The sequence below is a fragment of the Labrus bergylta genome, chromosome 14 (genome assembly GCF_963930695.1).
Source record: "Labrus bergylta chromosome 14, fLabBer1.1, whole genome shotgun sequence".
NCBI classification, from domain to species: Eukaryota; Metazoa; Chordata; class Actinopteri; order Labriformes; family Labridae; genus Labrus; species Labrus bergylta.
The window spans coordinates 7,236,765-7,257,529 of NC_089208.1; the positions used below are offsets into that span (position 1 = coordinate 7,236,765).

The following is a 20,765-nucleotide window of genomic DNA, read 5'->3' on the forward strand; positions in this document are numbered from 1 at the left end:
AAGCTTATTTTACGTTTTTCACTTTACTCACTCAGACATGGTGCTTATAAAAAGTTCTACTCAATATAAGCCTATACTGTATATAAATGTATTCGTTGTTGGATAAATATAGGTTTTTCTTATCTTAAATAAAGAAAACTGTTAAATATAACGGGACTAATATGCTCTCTGTCTCTCTTGTTTACGTTTATAGACTTGCAAATGAGTTCTGAATTAGCGGTATTTTCCAAATAACCTTTTTTAGTAGACTGTAAATAGAGCGTGGTTTCACCATCCTGTATTTTTTACCGTCTCTACCTTTTTTCTGTTTTATGGCGTTTCTTTACCTCTCAATTATTGTGGGCTTCCCCAGGAAATCATATGGGTCTTTTTCAAACCAGCCACTACACCCTATCCCTACCCACTACCCCTCTGTTTGCGCGTCCTTGCGGAGGGTCCGCCATAATAAGTCCGTTCCAAACCAATTAGGTGGGTTATAAAACCCTCCACCAGTGAGTGTACGCTGATGCCGACTTTCGGATCACGTGCAACGCCCATTGTGTCCGGTCGTCATGGATGAAGCAACCTGTGAGTTCCGTGCAAGTGCCTATAAACACTGCTCCAACTAAGACAGCCATTTAATCACTGTCATACAATCGACATACAGTTAACAACTTCAAATGTGTTTTGTATTGAGGATCAAATATATGCCAACTCTTCTTCCTTCAGTTCAGGTGTTTATTTATGTTTAACTGTTTTATATTTACAAAGACTGTTGCAAAAACAAAATAATATTAAATCATGTTGCAGACAATTTCTCGCTGTTAATATTTATTTCTCATTTTTCTACTTTTGATGTATTTGTGAAATCTCAATTCAAACTTAAGTTACAACCAAAAAATACACTTTTTGCTGCTCTGATGTTCAACAATATTATCCTTGTCTTTGCATTAATTTAGGACACCCTGTTCTAAAAAATACAATAAATTAACTGAACATTAAATTATAAATTAAAATAAAGAATGTAGGCTCAATTTAATAGTTTTGTTATAAGTCTACTCTAATATAACTTACTGAGGAAGAAGAATCTAGGCTACATAAAGATTTTTACAGAATGCATTAGCTACAAAAAGAGACACAGTGAGCCTGAAGGCAGTGCTGAAACATACAGCGAGACACAGGATGCGTTCAAATCGTAATTTTTGCTTAGGAATGTTCCCAAACTGAGTGAAATGACCCGGAAGCATTTAAGTGGCGGCCATGATAAGAGCTGTTTGAATTCTCTAAAAGCTAAGGAAAGGTGGGTCAATGCTTCCTTTATAACCTCCTTTAGCATAGGATACACATAGGATACATCCTTCACCAAAGGAGATGAGATATGCCGCCCCACAATTCCTTTCAGCCGCAACATTTAAAGCGAGTCGCGCACCCGACCGTTCACGAAAATGAATGATGATTGTAAAGTGACACAGATCATGTAAGAGATAAAAGATAAGAGACATTTTTATCAGATGATGTTTTATTCAACATATTTCATTCACTTAAGAATGCTTTGTGCAGTTGTACATTTGTATGCTTAAAACATTATGCGTGGTTATATCCATATCCATATATATATGTCCACGACTGACTGGCGGCGCGACCAGTCGCAGCGGCCCCTCTCTCCCGATAGAGCAGTGTTTTCTTCTTTTTCTAACTTTTCTTTTGACTTTTCTCCGTGTTTTACTATGGAAAAACACAATTACAGCCGTCGATTTTTACAGTAACAGCCTTTCTGTGGAGTTATTACCCGAATCACTGAGACAACAGCTTCAAACTTTGGGACTGCTTCGCGAGCCGGTTTACCCTCCGGAGAGGAGACGCAAACGGTGCGAGCGGAAACAAAAGCGAGGTAAACGTGGAGGCATAAGAGCGAGACTGGCTAAAATACCACACAGGTCCGGTCTTCCAACTCTTCTACTGGCAAATGTAAGATCTCTGGACAATAAAATGGACCATATAGAGCTACTGAGAGCTGCGCACCGCGACGTGAGGGATGGCAGTGCGTACATTTTCACAGACATGGCTCCCAGACTCCGCCGTTCAGCTTGAACAATTCACATGCTACCGTTCTCACAGAATCCTTATTAAAGGAGGAAAGAAGAAAGGTGGTGGAGTCTGTGTTTACATCAGTGATGCTTCGCGTCAAGATGCTGCTGTGGTATGTAAACACTGTTTACCGCTGGCGGAGTTTATGATCATAAAGTGCCGTCCTTTCTATCACCGACCTTGCTGGTCGCTGTGTATATTCCCCCCACCACCAACAACGCTGATAGAATCGACGCACTTTGGGAACTTTACAACGCCATCAGTGAGCAACAGACAGCCCACCCAGACGGATTTTTCATCATCGCTGGGGATTTTAACCATGCAAATCTCAAGATGGTTTTACCCCACTTCCACCAACACGTGACCTTTCCCACAAGAGAATGTAACATTCTGGACATGATTTACACATCAGTTAAAGGTGCTTACAAAGCCTCACCCCTCCCCCACATCGGCCACTCTGACCATATCAGTGTAATGCTAATGCCAGCTTACAGACCCAGGGTTAAAGTCACCAAACCAGTTCAGAAGCAGGTATGTGTGTGGCCAGAGGGGGCCTCTGCATACCACAGACTGGGAGATGTTTAAGCAGGCAGCCACCTACAACAACCACACAGACATTGAGGAGTATTCTGACACTGTTACCTCCTACATCAGCAAATGCATTGCTGATGTCACCACCACCAGAACCATCACCACCCGGGCTAACCAGAGGCCATGGCTGACAGGAGAGGTACGCGGGCTACTGAGGGCCAGGAACACCGCCTTCAGAGCTGAGGACGCAGCCTGCCTGAGAACAGCGAGGGCCAACCTGTCCCGTGGCATCAGGAAAGCCAAACGCAGCTACACACCAAAAATAACCGGACACTTCAAGGACAGCAGAGACGCGCGGAGCCTGTGGCGTGGTATCCAGACCATCACGGACTACAAACCCAAGCCACAGACCTGTGACAGCAACACCTCTCTGCTGAACAACCTCAACAGCTTCTTTGCCAGGTTTGAAGCACACAACAGCACGCCCCCACAGAAGACCACCACCCCTCCCCACGACCAGACCCTGTGCCTGACTGCAGCCAGCGTGAAGAGAACCTTCTCCAAGATCAACACCCGCAAGGCTGCAGGTCCAGACAACATTCCTGGCCGTGTGCTGAAGGACTGTGCAGAGGAGCTCAAAGATGTCTTCACAGACATTTTCAACGCTTCTCTGAGTCAGGCTGTTGTTCCGTCGTGCTTCAAAGCCACCACCATCATACCCGTTCCAAAGAAGCCCTCACCATCCACTTTCAATGACTGTCGACCCATTGCATTGACCCCCATCGCCATTGAAGTGCTTTGAAAGATTAGTCATGGCCCACATCAAATCCACCCCCCCGCCACCCTGGACCCCTACCAGTTTGCATACAGAGGTAACAGATCCACCGAGGATGCCATCTGTTCTGCTCTTCACCCAGCCCTCACCCACCTGGACACCAAAAACTCATACATCAGAATGCTGTTCATAGACTTCAGTTCAGCATTCAACACCATTATCCCTCAGCAGCTGATTGGCAAACTGGACCAGCTGGGACTCAGCACTTCCCTGTGCAACTGGCTGCTGGACTTCCTCAGCGAGAGGCCTCAGACAGTGCGGGTCGGCGGCAGCACATCAAAAACCACCGTCATGAGCACTGGGGCCCCCCAAGGTTGTGTGCTCAGCCCCCTGCTCTTCACGCTGCTGACCCACGACTACGCGCCATCCTTCAGCAGCAACCACATTGTGGTAAGTTTGCGGACGACACAACAGTGGTTGGTCTCATCTCCAACAACGATGAGACGCACTACAGGATGGAGGTCAGCCAACTGGCCACGTGGTGCAGAGACAACAACCTCTTCCTGAACGTCGACAAGACCAAGGAGGTTGTTGTCGACTTCCGGAGAGTCCCCACTCCTAAACCCCCACTGACCATCGACGGTGCTGCTGTGGAGAGTGAGCAGCACCAAGCTCCTGGGGGTTCACATCAGTGAGGATCTCTCCTGGACAACCAACACCACATCACTGGCCAAGAAGTCCCAGCAGCGCCTCTACTTCCTCCGCAAGCTGAAGAGAGCACGAGCCCCCCCATCCATCATGTGCTCCTTTTACAGAGGCACCATCGAGAGCATCCTGACCAGCTGCATCACTGTGTGGCTTGGGAGCTGCACTGCTGCCAACCGCAAGACCCTGCAACGCACAGTGAAGGCTGCTGAACGGATTATCGGTGTCCCACTCCCCTCTCTTCTGGACCTCTACGGTACCCGCCTCACCCGCAAAGCAACCAGCATTGTGCGTGACCCCACCCACCCCTCACACAGCCTCTTCAGCCTCCTGCCATCGGGGAGACGGTACCGCAGCCTGCGGGCCGGCTCCACCAGACTGGGAAACAGCTTCTTCCACCAAGCTGTCAGGAAGCTTAACTCTCTCCCCTCTCTTCCTTCCCTCCCCTCTGCCCCCACGAACACTGGACGTTGAAACCTCCTCCCGTTTGCCACCAAGAACTCTGGACTAATAACTCTGAAGCTAACTATTCAAAAGTACACTCAGTTTACTGCACATTGCACATATTGCACAAGTTCACTTTTTCTTTAAATTTTATTTTATTTACCATTTTGTACCTTTTGCACAATTTAGAATTTATTACTGTAAATATTATTTATCTTATTTTTACCTCGTTTTGTTTATCTATTTTTACTTTATCTTATTTTACTTTATTTTGGTTGTATTGCACCGTGGGACGGAGACAAACGCAATTTCGATTCTACTGTATGTCTGGCATATTTTGAAATTGACAATAAAGTTGACTTTGACTTTGACTTGATCTTGCAGAAATGTAACAATTAATTTCATACAGTCTGTATGAAATGATTTGTATGATTTCTGTGTGGACAGGAAGCTGATGGTTTCACTTTTGTTACTCCTTTTGTTGTAGCCTGGTAGCCTATATTTATTTTATTTCAATCCCAACCTTGTGGTAATTAAGATTATTTCACTGGTAAGAAGGCACAGGGGAAAGTTTTTTAGATGCGCTTTTAGTAGTCCATTTTCGGAACATTGTAGTTTCAACACGGCGGACCCACGTCATTAACCTCCGCTGAAACGTACAGAGAGACACAGTGAGCCTGAAGGCAGCTCTGAAATGTACAGAGACACTGAGCCTGAAGGCAGTGCTGTTCATATATAATATATGTATTATACATGTGTAACACCCGCCCTGCGGGGGTACTCAAACTTTGCAAGGTCCCCTAACAGGGGTCAAATAAATGACCAGTCAAAAATGAAACACTGAAACAGAGAAGAGAAAAGGTGTTTATTAAATTAATTAACATAAAATTCATGAGTCACCATAAGATAATCGGCGCAAATTTCAATGTCTTACGGGCGGAAGTATAACTTGGGCAGGTATTTTGATGCTTTACTGAGGAGGAATTCAGTGTCACACTTCTAAAGTAAGGGAGTAAAAAGACTCCTTGTCACACAATATCACTGCAACTTAATCACACTATGTATGAGCATGCAATATCACTGCAACTTCAAGTATATTCACACTATGTATGAGCATGCAATATCACTGCAACTTCAAGTATATTCACACTATGTATGAGCATGCAATATCACTGCAACTTCAAGTATATTCACACTATGTATGAGCATGCAATATCACTGCAACTTCAAGTATATTCACACTATGTATGAGCATGCAATATCACTGCAACTTCAACTATATTCACACTATTGGCATGCAACAAACTTGTGGCGTTTACACACTCAAATCGGATCCTCCGTCAGCTCACAACCAAAATTACCATGACCCTCCCCGATGGTCCACCCTGGCGCTGCGCTGGGGAAGTGGTGACAATTAAAACAAACAAGACGAAAAACAAAAAAATAAACTAGTCCGCCTACCGAGGCAACCCCATAGATCTTTTGCCTCAAATACCGGCTCATATGCCAGACTAGAAACAAAATACCGAAACAAAAATCAACACCAAAGAAAGCAGACAAAACCCACACAGTAAGAGCAGCAGAGGAAATCTGCCATGCTCCCTAAAACAAAGAAAATAGAATCATTAGTTGGTCACCTTAGTACATTTCCCAAAATAAACATAATACAAAACCATATCCTCAACATCAATTACACAGTGGCCATAGCTTTATTAGACAAAAATACATAACGCTGTGCGTACCTGGTGTGCTGGGCCCAAACCTTCCCAAGTACAACACCCGGCGACTTTGCTAAAAATGGAGGACAAGGCGTAAGTACATGACTTTATAACCATTTAAGTAAAACTAAATTAAAACCACATTCAAAACTTGTCTCACCGATCGCAAGCTCCGCTACACACCAGAGATACTCACTTGGCGATCAGCCCCTGAAGTCACACCTGATGTGTCCGAATGTTGCGACCAAATGACAACTGGAAACACAATAGTACTGGTATTAATACGTTCTCTTTATAAAACAGTAAAAAAAACAAAGCATGTTTCCTTACCAGTTTTTCCAGATGCAAACAAACAAAACAGCCAGCATGGATGAGGGTTTGCACCATCCCTCTCCTTCCGGCTGGGAACCAAAAAAACACAGTCTCTCTGTTCCTACCCCGCTTTATACCCTCGCAGAGAATAGCAACGTCTCAGGTGCCACCGGCTACACATGTATGAATTATTCTGAGGTTATTTATTACCATCATAATAAAGTGGCCTGGAGAAGTCTCTACTGGTCTCTAAAACATTTCCATTAAAGTTTTTATTAAAGATTCCAACTCCAGCTGAATGTTTGGATCCACGTGCTAACCAGATCCACGTGCTAACCAAAGCCACGTGCTAACCAGATCCACGTGCTAACCAGAGCCACGTGCTAACCAGAGCCACGTGCTAACCAGATCCACGTGCTAACCAGAGCCACGTGCTAACCAGAGCCACGTGCTAACCAGATCCACGTGCTAACCAGAGCCACGTGCTAACCAGATCCACGTGCTAACCAGAGCCACGTGCTAACCAGAGCCACGTGCTAACCAGAGCCACGTGCTAACCAGATCCACGTGCTAACCAGATCCATGAGTTAACCTAATGCTAACCAGATCTACGTGCTAACCTGATGCTAACCAGATCAGTGCTAACCGGATCCATGTGCTAACCAGATCAGTGCTAACCAGAGCCACGTGTTAACCAGATCCACATGCTAACCAGAGCCACGTGCTAACCAGATCCACGTGCTAACCAGAGCCACGTGCTAACCAGATCCACGTGCTAACCAGATCCACGTGCTAACCAGAGCCACGTGCTAACCAGAGCCACGTGCTAACCAGAGCCACGTGCTAACCAGATCCACGTGCTATCCAGATCCATGAGTTAACCTAATGCTAACCAGATCTACGTGCTAACCTGATGCTAACCAGATCAGTGCTAACCGGATCCATGTGCTAACCAGATCAGTGCTAACCAGATCCACGTGCTAACCTGATGCTAACCAGAGTCTGATGACAGAGCAAGGCCAAATGGACACAGGCTGTTGGTCCTGCTCACTGGCCGTTTTCTTGGATTTCTTTGCTGGTCTTGATTTGGTTGTTTCTGAAGCTGTCTCTAGAGAAGGCTCCACTGGTTTGAGTAGACCACCCATCACATCCAGCTGCTCCTCCAGGGATTTACTTGCATATGAATGCACTGAGGAACAAAAGTCCTCAGTCCAAAATAAATAAAAAAATGTTTTAATAAGATGAGTTCTGTTTCTTGTACCAAAGTAAGTATTTTCAGTCGGTCTAATAAGAAGTGTTTATCTTCAATCTGGAAAGTAGGACGACAAAACGGTTTGTTCTGACCTCATGGACCTCTAGAACCTCCCCTAAACACTTTCCCGCGGTACACTCATTAACCCTTCAGCTCACTTAGTGGTTCAAAAACACATTGAGTATCAGAGCCAGGATGATGTGAGGTCACAGAGACGCCGTCATTCACACACGCTCAAACACAACCATGCAAATACACGACTTTTCACGGGTGTAGCTAGTAGTTCACTTTAAACCACTTCTGGCCAAAAATCAACACTCTGCTATGATGTCATAGCCTGACAGCCAATCAGAGAAGAGACACAGCACGTCATGGCGCCTCAATGCAAAAAGCTGCTGCTGACAATCATTAAAGATTTGAACTCAGTTAAACCTCAAGAGCCACTCAGGATGACTCAGCACACACATCTACACACACACACACACAAACACACACACAGTAACACATTTAGACACACACACATCTACACACACACACAAACACACACACAGTAACACATTTACACACACACACATCTACACACACACACAAACACACACACAGTAACACATTTACACACACACACATCTACACACACACACACACAAACACACACACAGTAACACATTTACACACACACATCTACACACACACACACACATCTACACACACACACACATCTAAACACACACACACACACATCTACACACACTCACACAGTTACACACAAAGTTACACACACACAGTAACACACACACAGTGACACACACACACACAGTGACACACACACAGTGACACACACACAGTGACACACACACAGTGACACACAGTGACACACAGTAACACACACACAGTGACACACACACAGTAACACACACACAGTGACACACACACACACAGTGACACACACACAGTAACACACACACAGTGACACACACACAGTGACACACAGTGACACACAGTAACACACACACAGTAACACACACACAGTAACACACACACACAGTAACACACACACAGTGACACACAGTGACACACATCTTCACACACACACACTCACACAGTAACACACACATATAATGTCCACGATGAGTTTGTTGTCGTGTCGATCAGAAACCCGCTGACTCGTCTGTTGACTGAAACTCGGGGGGATGACTTCCTGCAGAGAGAAACTCGGCGAGGAGTGGGAACACGAAAACAAACTGCAGGACCGGGCCTCGAAAGGTCTGGAACCGTCAGAAGGGGGTCTGGACATTTTAAACGCTTTAGTTTTTGCACTTCCTGCTTTTAGCTTTTGTTTAATTGAGAGCTTTTATTTAGAAATGCAGGCAGGAAGCCCAGAGTCTGGTTTTCATCAATAAATGAATTAAACATTACAAGAAACAAAATTGTTTTCAGTATTTCAGAAAGAGAATCCTGATTTGCTTTGTGTTCTACTAATCAATCAATTATCTCATCAGCTGATCGGCCAATCACATTCAGCCAATCAGAGGACATAAAGCTTATGAACCTAAAAATCAATCGTTCACATCAATAGGGGGAGAGAGAGAGGGAGGAGGGAGGGAGAGAGAGAGAGAGAGAGAGAGAGGGAGAGAGAGAGGGAGGGAGAGAGAGAGGGAGGAGGGAGGGAGAGAGAGAGAGGGGGGGAGCGAGATAGGGGGGAGAGAGAGAGGGAGGAGGGAGGGAGAGAGAGAGAGGGGGGGAGCGAGATAGGGGGGAGAGAGAGAGATAGGGGGGAGTGAGAGAGAGATGGTAGGGAGCTGGGGGTGTGAAGAGAGAGACAACACTCAACCATTAACTGAAAAACAAATGATTGTTAATCCAACAAAAACAATCAGTAATGTTACAAGTGTCTTAACAAGAAGGGATGGTGTAAGAGAGCAAGACAGACAGACAGACAGACAGAGAGACCGAGAGACCGACAGACAGACCGACAGACAGACAGACAGACAGGCAGGCAGACAGACAGACAGACAGAGAGAGAGACTGACTGACAGACAGACAGACAGACAGACAGGCAGAACTGACTTTTTTTGTCACTCATTATTGTTCAGTCTTCTCGTAACTGTAGCTCCACTCTTTTCTCTCTCTCATCTCTCCACCCGTCTCTCCACCCGTCTCTCCACCCGTCTCTCCACCCGTCTGTCCACCCGTCTGTCCCTCTGACCTCCAGTCGCTCGTCAGCGTTGCAGGCTGTGAGTATGTTTCATTGATCTGAAAATCCTCTTAGTTTGAGTTTCGTGGGTTTAATCTTTTAATAGCTTTCACCAGACTCCATTCAAATATTTCACCTTTTAAGAGTTCACTGTTACACACTGAGAGTTCACACTGTTACTGGACCACTGGCTCACAACAAGTCAAGGAGGTTTGGAAAACCTTGGAAAGGTTTGAAAAGTTTTGGAAAGTTTTTGAGAGTTTTGAAAAGTTTTGAAAAGTTTGCAAGTGAAACGAACCCTAAAATGTAACAATATCTTTGTTTTATTTCCAGGTTCTTTCATTTGGATCGGGACCTCAACCTGAAAACACACTCACCTGTTTCTACAGTCGTCGTCATTTAACTTTGGGTAACATGAAACAAACGTCTTAAAAAATATTTTTTGTTTAAATTTGAAGAAGAAAAAAAGCGAGACAGAGAGAGAGAGATGGGTTTCTCCGAGCTGCTCCAAGAGGTGAGTCTGATTAAACTGTAATCTGATTAAACTGTAATCTGATTCAACTGTAATCTGATTCAACTGTAATCTGATTCAACTCTAATCTGATTAAACTGTAATCTGATTAAACTGTAATCTGATTAAACTGTAATCTAATTAAATTGTAATCTAATTAAACTGTAATCTGATTAAACTGTAATCTGATTAAACTGTAATCTGATTAAACTGTAATCTGATTAAATTGTAATCTAATTAAACTGTAATCTGATTAAACTGTAATCTGATTAAACTGTAATCTGATTAAATTGTAATCTAATTAAATTGTAATCTGATTAAACTGTAATCTAATTAAATTGTAATCTGATTAAACTGTAATCTGATTAAATTGTAATCTGATTAAATTGTAATCTGATTAAATTGTAATCTGATTAAACTGTAATCTGATTAAATTGTAATCTGATTAAACTGTAATCTGATTCAACTGTAATCTGATTCAACTCTAATCTGATTAAACTGTAATCTGATTAAACTCTAATCTGATTAAACTGTAATCTGATTAAATTGTAATCTGATTAAACTCTAATCTGATTAAACTGTAATCTGATTAAATTGTAATCTAATTAAATTGTAATCTGATTAAACTGTAATCTGATTAAATTGTAATCTGATTAAACTGTAATCTGATTAAACTGTAATCTGATTAAATTGTAATCTGATTAAACTCTAATCTGATTAAATTGTAATCTGATTAAATTGTAATCTGATTAAACTGTAATCTGATTAAATTGTAATCTGATTAAACTCTAATCTGATTAAATTGTAATCTGATTAAATTGTAATCTGATTAAACTGTAATCTGATTAAACTGTAATCTGATTAAATTGTAATCTGATTAAACTGTAATCTAATTAAATTGTAGTCTGATTAAACTCTAATCTGATTAAATTGTCCGATTAACATCTATGTAGTTAATTTAATGTAAACAAGGCCATGATTGTAACCCCGCCCCCTTTGGTTGCCATGGTGAGGTGGGTGGATTTGGCAGGTACCAGTGGCTCCATGTGACTCTGATCAGTATACCTGGATTGTTGATGGCCAGTCAGAACCTTCTGAACAACTTTGTCTCAGGAATCCCCACCCACCACTGCAGGCTGCCGGCCAATCACAGCTTCTACAACCTGTCACACCTACAGGTAACCTGTCTGTCTGTCTGTCTGTCTGTCTGTCTGAACCTCTCTAAACAACCACAATACCTGTCTCTCAACACTATGTAACCTGACTGTCTGTTATAAACTGTCTCACACCAGCAGGTTTCTGGGTCAGGTTAACTGTGATAACTTAGACTGAACATGTTAACTGATCCATAGCTGACAGCAGGAATTATTGAACATGATTTGGTTGGATATACATGAATGGTTGGACGGAAATGATAGGTTTGATAAATATGATTGGTTGTTTTAGGTGGATGAGAAGCAGCTCCTGAGGGCATTCATTCCTCTGGACTCTTCAGGAAGTAGACTGGACCGCTGCAGGAGGTAAACTGTGTTCTCTTTTATTTTATCTTTGTGTTTCATTGAATTGGTTCCCTCTAATGTCACTTGCTGTTCCTTGTGTTGTTCTATAGGTTTGTTGAGCCTCAGTGGCAGCTGTTAGCCTTAAACAGCTCAGCTAACATTAGTCAGATACAGACGGAAGAATGTTTGGATGGATGGACATTCGACCGCTCAGAGTTTCTCGCCACCACTGTCTCCGAGGTAACAGTAAGAACCTTGAACGCTGATGAAGGCCTAGTGCTGACACGCGTCCGTTGTTATTTTGTACTCTGCTCTTTAAAAAAAAGAGGAAATTTGAAGGATATTTAGTGTGCTGACTTGTCTGTCTCTTTTTTAGTCTAGTTGTGGTCGTGCACCTGAAACTTTATTTATTGTCGAGTGTCTTTTTTGCTGTTTTTGATCAGTAAGAACACCTCTTGTTGGAACCCCTCCTACTGAAAGTCTTACAAATGGATGTTAAAATGGAATTAGACGTAAACATAATACTGATTTATGAATTAGTAAGTCCATAGCAGCAGGCTGTCCTCACCAACAATATAGAGGAACCTACAAGACCTGAGAGCTCAAGTGCTCCCAGGAAAAGATGTGGTTAGTAACTAAGATTTATAGATAGTGACGAGCAGTAATATGATGTGAATGCACAGAGAGGGACAGATAGGTGCTTCAAGGTGCCAGTTCCCCAGTAGATTAAGCCGATAGCATTATTTATAACTTGGTTGTAGTTATCCTTGACTTGGTCGTAGTTATCCTTGACTTGGTTGTAGTAATCCTTGACTTGGTCGTAGTAATCCTTGACTTGGTCGTAGTTATCCTTGACTTGGTCGTAGTAATCCTTGACTTTGTTGTAGTAATCCTTGACTTGGTTGTAGTTATCCTTGACTGTGTTGTAGTAATCCTTGACTTGGTTGTAGTTATCCTTGACTTTGTCGTAGTAATCCTTGACTTGGTCGTAGTTATTCTTGACTTGGTTGTAGTTATCTTTGACTTGGTTGTAGTAATCCTTGACTTGGTTGTAGTTATCCTTGACTTGGTTGTAGTTATCCTTGACTTTGTTGTAGTTATTCTTGACTTGGTTGTAGTTATCCTTGACTTTGTTGTAGTAATCCTTGACTTGGTTGTAGTTATCCTTGACTTGGTCGTAGTAATCCTTGACTTGGTCGTAGTTATTCTTGACTTGGTCGTAGTAATCCTTGACTTGGTCGTAGTAATCCTTGACTTGGTCGTAGTAATCCTTGACTTGGTCGTAGTTATCCTTGACTTGGTCGTAGTTATTCTTGACTTGGTCGTAGTAATCCTTGACTTGGTTGTAGTTATCTTTGACTTGGTTGTAGTAATCCTTGACTTGGTTGTAGTTATCCTTGACTTGGTTGTAGTTATCCTTGACTTTGTTGTAGTTATTCTTGACTTGGTTGTAGTTATCCTTGACTTTGTTGTAGTAATCCTTGACTTGGTTGTAGTTATCCTTGACTTGGTCGTAGTAATCCTTGACTTGGTCGTAGTTATTCTTGACTTGGTCGTAGTAATCCTTGACTTGGTCGTAGTTATTCTTGACTTGGTTGTAGTTATCTTTGACTTGGTTGTAGTAATCCTTGACTTGGTTGTAGTAATCCTTGACTTGGTTGTAGTTATCCTTGACTTGGTCGTAGTAATCCTTGACTTGGTTGTAGTAATCCTTGACTTGGTTGTAGTTATCCTTGACTTTGTTGTAGTTATTCTTGACTTGGTTGTAGTTATCCTTGACTTTGTTGTAGTAATCCTTGACTTGGTTGTAGTTATCCTTGACTTGGTCGTAGTAATCCTTGACTTGGTCGTAGTTATTCTTGACTTGGTCGTAGTAATCCTTGACTTGGTCGTAGTAATCCTTGACTTGGTCGTAGTAATCCTTGACTTGGTCGTAGTTATTCTTGACTTGGTCGTAGTTATTCTTGACTTGGTCGTAGTTATCCTTGACTTGGTCGTAGTAATCCTTGACTTGGTCGTAGTTATTCTTGACTTGGTTGTAGTAATCCTTGACTTGGTCGTAGTAATCCTTGACTTGGTCGTAGTAATCCTTGACTTGGTCGTAGTTATTCTTGACTTGGTCGTAGTAATCCTTGACTTGTTCGTAGTAATCCTTGACTTGGTCGTAGTTATCCTTGACTTGGTCGTAGTTATCCTTGACTTGGTCGTAGTAATCCTTGACTTGGTCGTAGTTATCCTTGACTTGGTCGTAGTAATCCTTGACTTGGTCGTAGTTATCCTTGACTTGGTCGTAGTAATCCTTGACTTGGTCGTAGTAATCCTTGACTTGGTCGTAGTTATCCTTGACTTGGTTGTAGTAATCCTTGACTTGGCTGTACTAAACTTGAGGTTGTTGTCGTAATCCTTTTGTGCTTCCTTTTTTGCCTCTCTGGACCTTTGTGCTTTTAGTGGGAGCTGGTGTGCTCTCTGCGTCCTCTAAAACAGATGATTCAGACCATCTACATGGGCGGAGTTTTAGCAGGAGCCATTATCTACGGGGGCTTGTCAGACAGGTGAGACTCACCTGTTCAAACTGTTGGATTACATTTCTAGTCATCTTGATGAGGGTCTATGTTTTTACTCTTCATGAACATGTTTCAGTTTTATCCTCTTATTGTAATAATCCTGTGGACCTGGTGTAAGTTTCGATCCAAAAACAAACCAATCAGAATCCTTCATTCTCTCTTCAACAGGTTTGGGAGGCGGTCGGTCCTGATTTGGTCTTACCTGCAGCTGGGCGTGCTTGGTTGTAGCTCTGCCCTCTCTCCTTCATACTCCACCTACTGTGTTTTTAGATTTCTGAGCGGAATGGCGGTGTCTGGAGTCATCCTGAATGGAGTCTCACTGAGTACCTATCTACCTGTTTCTCTGTGTACCTGTATATCTGTGAACCTGTGTGTCTGTTAACTTGTCTGTCTGTGAACCTGTATGTCTGTTAACTTGTCTGTCTGTATATCTGTGAACCTGTCTGTCTGTTAACGTGTCTGTCTGTCTTTGAACCTGTCTGTCTGTGAACCTGTCTGTCTGTTAACTTGTCTGTCTGTCTGTCTGTCTGTGAACCTGTCTATCTGTATAACTCTGTCTGTATATCTGTAAACCTGTCTGTCTGTGAACCCGTAACTCTCTGGGCCTGATTTATTAAGATCCCGAGTAAAGAGTACTAAATAGCGTTTTCACTCCAAAAAATTGCACGTTTGGTTGGTGTGCGATTTGCAGGTGATCTACTAAGAAAATTTGCATGAATGACAACAGGTGCAAACTTTGTGGAGGCGGTAGTATTTAAGTTAGGTTTTTGCATGTTCTACTGGTTTACGTCACGGAGAGTTTGGACTGAAAGCTCAAAATAGATATTAGTGGAAGAGGTAAATAAACGTACAATATTTTGGAGTCATAGCAGATAAATCTGAATATTACAAAAAGAAAATTTGTCTTATAAGAAAACCTCGGCATTAAACAGGGCCTCTCTTTTCTTCCCTCCATCTTTTGAATGAATTGTCATACATTATGCAGGAGGAGCACGCTGTGTCCTCTGTGGCACTAGCGCTCAGGCACTACACTCTGCACATTGTTGAGCACCAGCAGCTGACAGCGCTGTGTCTGATCGGACATAAACGCTCTGGAAAGAGGTATCGAAGAAACAGGAAATCCCCAGTTTAAAATATAATGTTGGCGAGAAGAGGGAAATAGGACGACATAAATGACAGTGTTGAAATCCTTTAGAATGCAGATGCTGTGAATGTTCAGTTCTGTTTGGATATAAATAGGAAGCAATAGCCTATAGTTTAATCATGGTGTTTCTCTTCCTTAACCTTGAATCGAAATAAAAAATAAATGCATGCCATTTATTTTTCTGTCATTTGAAACATGTTACCACTTGTGGGGAAAAACGCAATCTTTATTCCTTCTTTTGTTGTGCCTATGTCTCCTAACGACAAAAACAGCAGCCTGTTGTGCGTAACACTGGTCGATTAGCACCTCCCTTTCAAAGGTGTTAAATTCAGACACCGTCATAATCACCTCAGTTTTTGTCAGGCTTGGTAAATCGCAATGCATGTACTAACTTAACTTCTTTGCATTTTCTCCTCCCAGTATTTTGCACTCTTGGGCAGAAACAGCCCATATTGAATATTCATTAAGACAAACGTACTAAATGGACAATGCGTGTTGTTTTGTTCATATGAAGACGCTATCCTCACTGTGCACCGTTAGTAGATCAGATAGCAAACTTTTTGCGGGTGGTATCAAGTTTGCATACGTTTTAAGACACGCAAACCTTTAGTTAATCAGGCCCTCTGTCTGTATATCTGTGGACCTGTCTGTCTGTCTGTGAACCTGTCTGTCTGTATATCTGTGAACCTGCCTGTCTGTATAACTCTCTGAGTGTATATCTGTGGACCTGTCTGTCTGTCTGTGAACCTGTCTGTCTGTATATCTGTGAACCTGTTTATCTGTATAATTCTCTGAGTGTACATCTGCGAACCTGTCTGTCTGTATATCTGTGAACCTGTCTGTCTGTATAACTCTCTGAGTGTATAACTGTATAGCTGTCTGTCTGTTAACTTGTCCGTCTGTTAACCTGTCTGTCTTCAGAGGTGGAGTGGATCCCCACCAGAGAAAGGACTCTAGTGGGCACGCTCACATCCTTCTTCTTCACGTTTGGTCAGATGATCCTGGCAGGGCTAGCCTATTGGCTGAGAGACTGGAGGAAGCTGCAGGTGGTTGTCTGCGCCCCCCAGTTCCTGTTCTTCGCCTACAGCTGGTGAGAATCAAGTGTTTAATTTCTGCTCTCTGATTGTTTTGTCTGTTCTTGACCGTCCTGCTCCCTGATTAGTGTGTTTGTTCTGACCGCTCTGATTTGCCAGGTGGTACTCTGAGTCAGCTCGTTGGTTGGTTCTGAAGCGTCGTTCTGAGGATGCATTAAAGAGTCTACACAGAGTGGCCAGGATCAATGGGAAACCTGAGATAGTTGAAAAGTTGACATTGGAGGTAACTGTCTGTCTGTCTGTCTGTCTGTCTGTCTGTCACATCAATAAAGTTATCCAATCAGGTGCTGAGACAGGTAACATTTCACCTGCAGGTTCTGCACTCCCACATGAAGAAAGAGATGGATTCGAGTCGTTTGTCACACACGGCGTACGACCTGCTGAGGACCCGGGGGATGAGACGGATCTCCATCTGTCTGGTCGCTGTCTGGTCAGAAAGCACATCTGCTCCATCTTTTCTTAACCTGTATTCAATCACCTGTATACTGTTACTTATATTAACCTTGTCCCACCTGTGTACACTCAACTACATACAATCCCCCCCTATACCTGTATCCTAAATTAGCCCTATCTCACCTGTATTCACTCACCTGTATTCTCAGGTTCTCCACCAGTTTTGCTTACTACGGTTTGGCAATGGACCTGCAGAAGTTTGGGGTGAGTCACCTGGTTTGCATCAATGCTACATATGTGCTAACAGTGACTTACTAGGCTCTTTCCCCAACTCACCTGAGATACCTGAGATTCAGATCGTTTGGAAACTAAAACAGCCATGTTTACCTGTCCACCTTTTTTTTAAATTTCCACCAACCATGGAAATACCCATGTACCTGAAAACCTGTTTAAAGTTGTAGCTGGCTACCTGCTTACCTCTCTACCATCCTACCTGATAACAAAAACCTGTACATCTATCTACCTGTACACATATCTACCTGTGCCATGTTATGTATTTCTTTCTGTTGGATCCAATACATGCTCTCTTTCTATTGGCTGCTGGGTGTTCCAGGTGAGTATCTACTTGATGCAGATCATCTTTGGATTCGTTGATTTTCCTGCCAAACTTTTGGCTCTGGGCATGCTCAGTTACCTGGGGAGAAGGGTCTCTCAGGCGGCCTGTCTCTTCCTCTCAGCCCTCATCATCTTCGCCAACATCTTTGTCCCTGCAGGTAACAAACACCAACAGTTTTAACACTAAAATACACAAAAACACACAAAAACCCACGACAATGCACTCTTAACATGTCCTCCACCCACAGACATGCAGACTGTCCGGACCACGTTGGCGTGTCTCGGTAAAGGTTTCACCTCAGCCTCCTTCACCACAGTCTACCTGTACACCGGAGAGCTCTACCCCACAGTGATCAGGTGAGGCTGCTACTTCAGATCATCCAGGTGAACGTTGTATTTTTCGGTCACCCCGTCTTCTCATCGGACTCAAGACTCAAGACTCTGAATATCATTTGTAAAGAACACCTGAAATAGGTTACATAATCTCCACCTGATTACCTGAAAGTGAGCCTAACCCTGGATTATACCTGTACGGATTGAGTACACGTAAGGCTCTGTGTGAGTAGTCATCGTCTACTTCAAACATTTCAGGTGTTTCACCAGCAAAGATCCTTCCAACGTAGGCAGAAGTTACACCTTAAATGTTACACCAAGCTTCTCGTAGGTGTGACGTCCTCCGTAGAGTCTGGTTGTCATGGTGATGGTGTTATAAATGTGTGGTAAGGTTGGAGGATGAGGAGGAGCAGAGGGTTTAGCGGTTGTCATGGTGATGGTGTTATAACGGTGTGATAGGTTGGAGGATGAGGAGGAGCAGGGGGTTTAGCGGTTGTCATGGTGATGGTGTTATAAAGGTGTGATAGGTTGGAGGATAAGGAGGAGCAGAGATTGTTATGGTGACAGCAGTGTGTTCTCCCTGACTGATGACATAATTTATAAACGCTTGCTGACTTTATTTTGACTCCTGCTTTAGTTTCCATGAGCCCAGATCATTCAATCGTTCAATCACAGAGGACCATTAAATGACCTGATGTTGTAGTTACAGATATCACCACTAGATGTCACTGTTGTTATTGTTCACTAGCTGTAGATAAAGGCTGTAGGCTTTAGTTCACCCCTCATCATGATGCTTTGTCACATTGTACAAACATTAGAGTTTGTGTTTGTGGATGAACGTCAGTGAACAGAAGTTATTTCAGAGACGATCAGACACTGGAACAAACGCTGCAGGGATAGAAAGGCTGTTCTCTGATTGGTCACATTCAGAGACGATCAGACACGAGAGGAGACACTGGAACAAACACTGCAGGGAGATTTTGACTTTGTGTTGGGTTTCCGAGTTGTTGTTTCCGATTTGAGCAGGTGTTCATGTGTATTTTACAACTCGGAAACTCGTTTTTCAGATGTGTCCGGCACAACATGAATGTACCAGAACAATGCAGAGAGAGAAATGCTTCTCTCTAGCCGTTTTCACATCTGCACTCCGAATAATATCTAGATAATTAAAGAAGGACTGCTCCAGAGATTCCCCCAACATAGGTGTTCACACGTGCTCCTCACAGCGGGAGACTATCCCTGTCAGAGGGGAGGGGGGTCAGGGGGTCTCCCGAGGTAAGACGGGACGTAAAAAAACAATGTGGAAGTAGCGGCCAAAGCAACAGTCGTAGTGGTGGCGTGCAGACACTTAATGCACCGTGTGGCAGTCACAGTATATAAACATCACTCCCCCTCCTATTGGCTCGAGCTGAATTCTCCGGAGAATATCCTGCTGCGTTCTCTCATTTAATTTAATTGGTTTTATTATGATTGGTTAGCAGTTGATCTAATGAAGAGCCGTCTCCATGGTAATACAAAAGTAACATAAACTGACTTAATGATCACATGATGTGTGCTGTCTCAGGCAAACAGGAATGGGCTTTGTGTCCACCATGGCGAGAATCGGCAGCATGGCGGCGCCCGCTGTCCTCATCCTGGATGAGGTGAATTCTGCAGCCAAATGAAACATTTCAGACTTTTATGGTGAAACAGCATCAGCTGGCCTGTTAGCTCACATGTTCTAACCAGTTAGGTCACATGTGCTAACCTGTTAGCTCATATTTGCTAACTGTTTCCAGGTGTTCCCTGCTCTTCCCAGCGTGGTGTACGGGGGGGCGGCAGTGCTGGCTGGTTGCTTTGCCTGCTTCCTGCCAGAGACATTGAACATCCCACTGCCAGACACCATCGAGGACGTGGAGGACAAATGGTTAGCAGTTAGCTCCATTAGCAGTGCCAGTTTTTATTAACTGTGATTGCTTCCTAAGCAGCATTCATTCATTATTATTATATGTGTTAGCCATATCAACTACATTAGCATCTTTGCAGCTTCACAATCATTAGCAAGGTTAGCTTCATTGATTCCATAGATATATTATAAATCTAAATAATCGAATCCCTACTGAAATCCCATGAAGAAAAGAGATGCTAATGCAGTTAGCTCAATAGCAATAACTAAAAACCTCTGTTTGCAGGTCTGGAGGAAGCTCCTCCCCCCAGCAACATGAGGGCGTGGCTTTAAAAGAGGGCTGTCCTGGTGATATGGGGAGCGTTGTCTCAACCGAAGGCGTGGCTTTGAAAGAGCTGAGGGACGCTGAAGGGACTGGACTCAACGCCCTCTGACCAATGAACCATGACAGCATGAATGAAACTGACCAATCAGGAGACTGTATTCATTAATGAAAATATCAAATCAACCAATAGATTCAATGAATGAAACATTTGGTGTGAAAGATTTCCTGTTTTTGATCAAATATAATTTTCTTCCAACATGACTTGATGTGTCACATTAAAAATAAAAACTCTTTAGACGTGATGATTTATAAATCTGATTATAAATATTCAGACTGGATTCTCATGAAACTACAGCAGAGTCGATGGCGGATCAATGCGTGTAATAAAAAATAAAAATCAGCTG

At 43.0% G+C, this 20,765-nt stretch overlaps 1 protein-coding gene across 4 annotated transcripts; it reads left to right on the forward strand.

The window, feature by feature from the left end:
- Positions 1–9,645: 9,645 nt before the first annotated feature.
- Positions 9,646–20,761, forward strand: oatx (organic anion transporter X). 4 transcript variants are annotated; one of them, XM_065963034.1, is made up of 17 exons: positions 9,647–10,038; positions 10,143–10,228; positions 10,332–10,512; positions 11,523–11,687; positions 11,956–12,029; positions 12,119–12,248; positions 14,457–14,560; positions 14,741–14,895; positions 16,638–16,806; positions 16,910–17,033; positions 17,125–17,240; positions 17,413–17,467; positions 17,817–17,976; positions 18,067–18,175; positions 19,716–19,794; positions 19,930–20,057; positions 20,323–20,761. In XM_065963034.1, the coding sequence occupies exons 3-17, from the start codon at positions 10,486–10,488 to the stop codon at positions 20,468–20,470; spliced, it is 1,743 nt and encodes a 580-aa protein (XP_065819106.1). In that variant the 5' UTR covers positions 9,647–10,038; positions 10,143–10,228; positions 10,332–10,485; the 3' UTR covers positions 20,471–20,761. The 4 variants fall into 4 exon arrangements, with proteins under 4 accessions (XP_065819107.1, XP_065819106.1, XP_065819104.1 ...); XM_065963035.1 differs by lacking the exon at positions 10,143–10,228 and having other exon boundaries at positions 9,646–10,038; positions 10,457–10,512; XM_065963032.1 differs by lacking the exon at positions 10,143–10,228.
- The last annotated feature ends 4 nt before the right edge of the window (positions 20,762–20,765 follow it).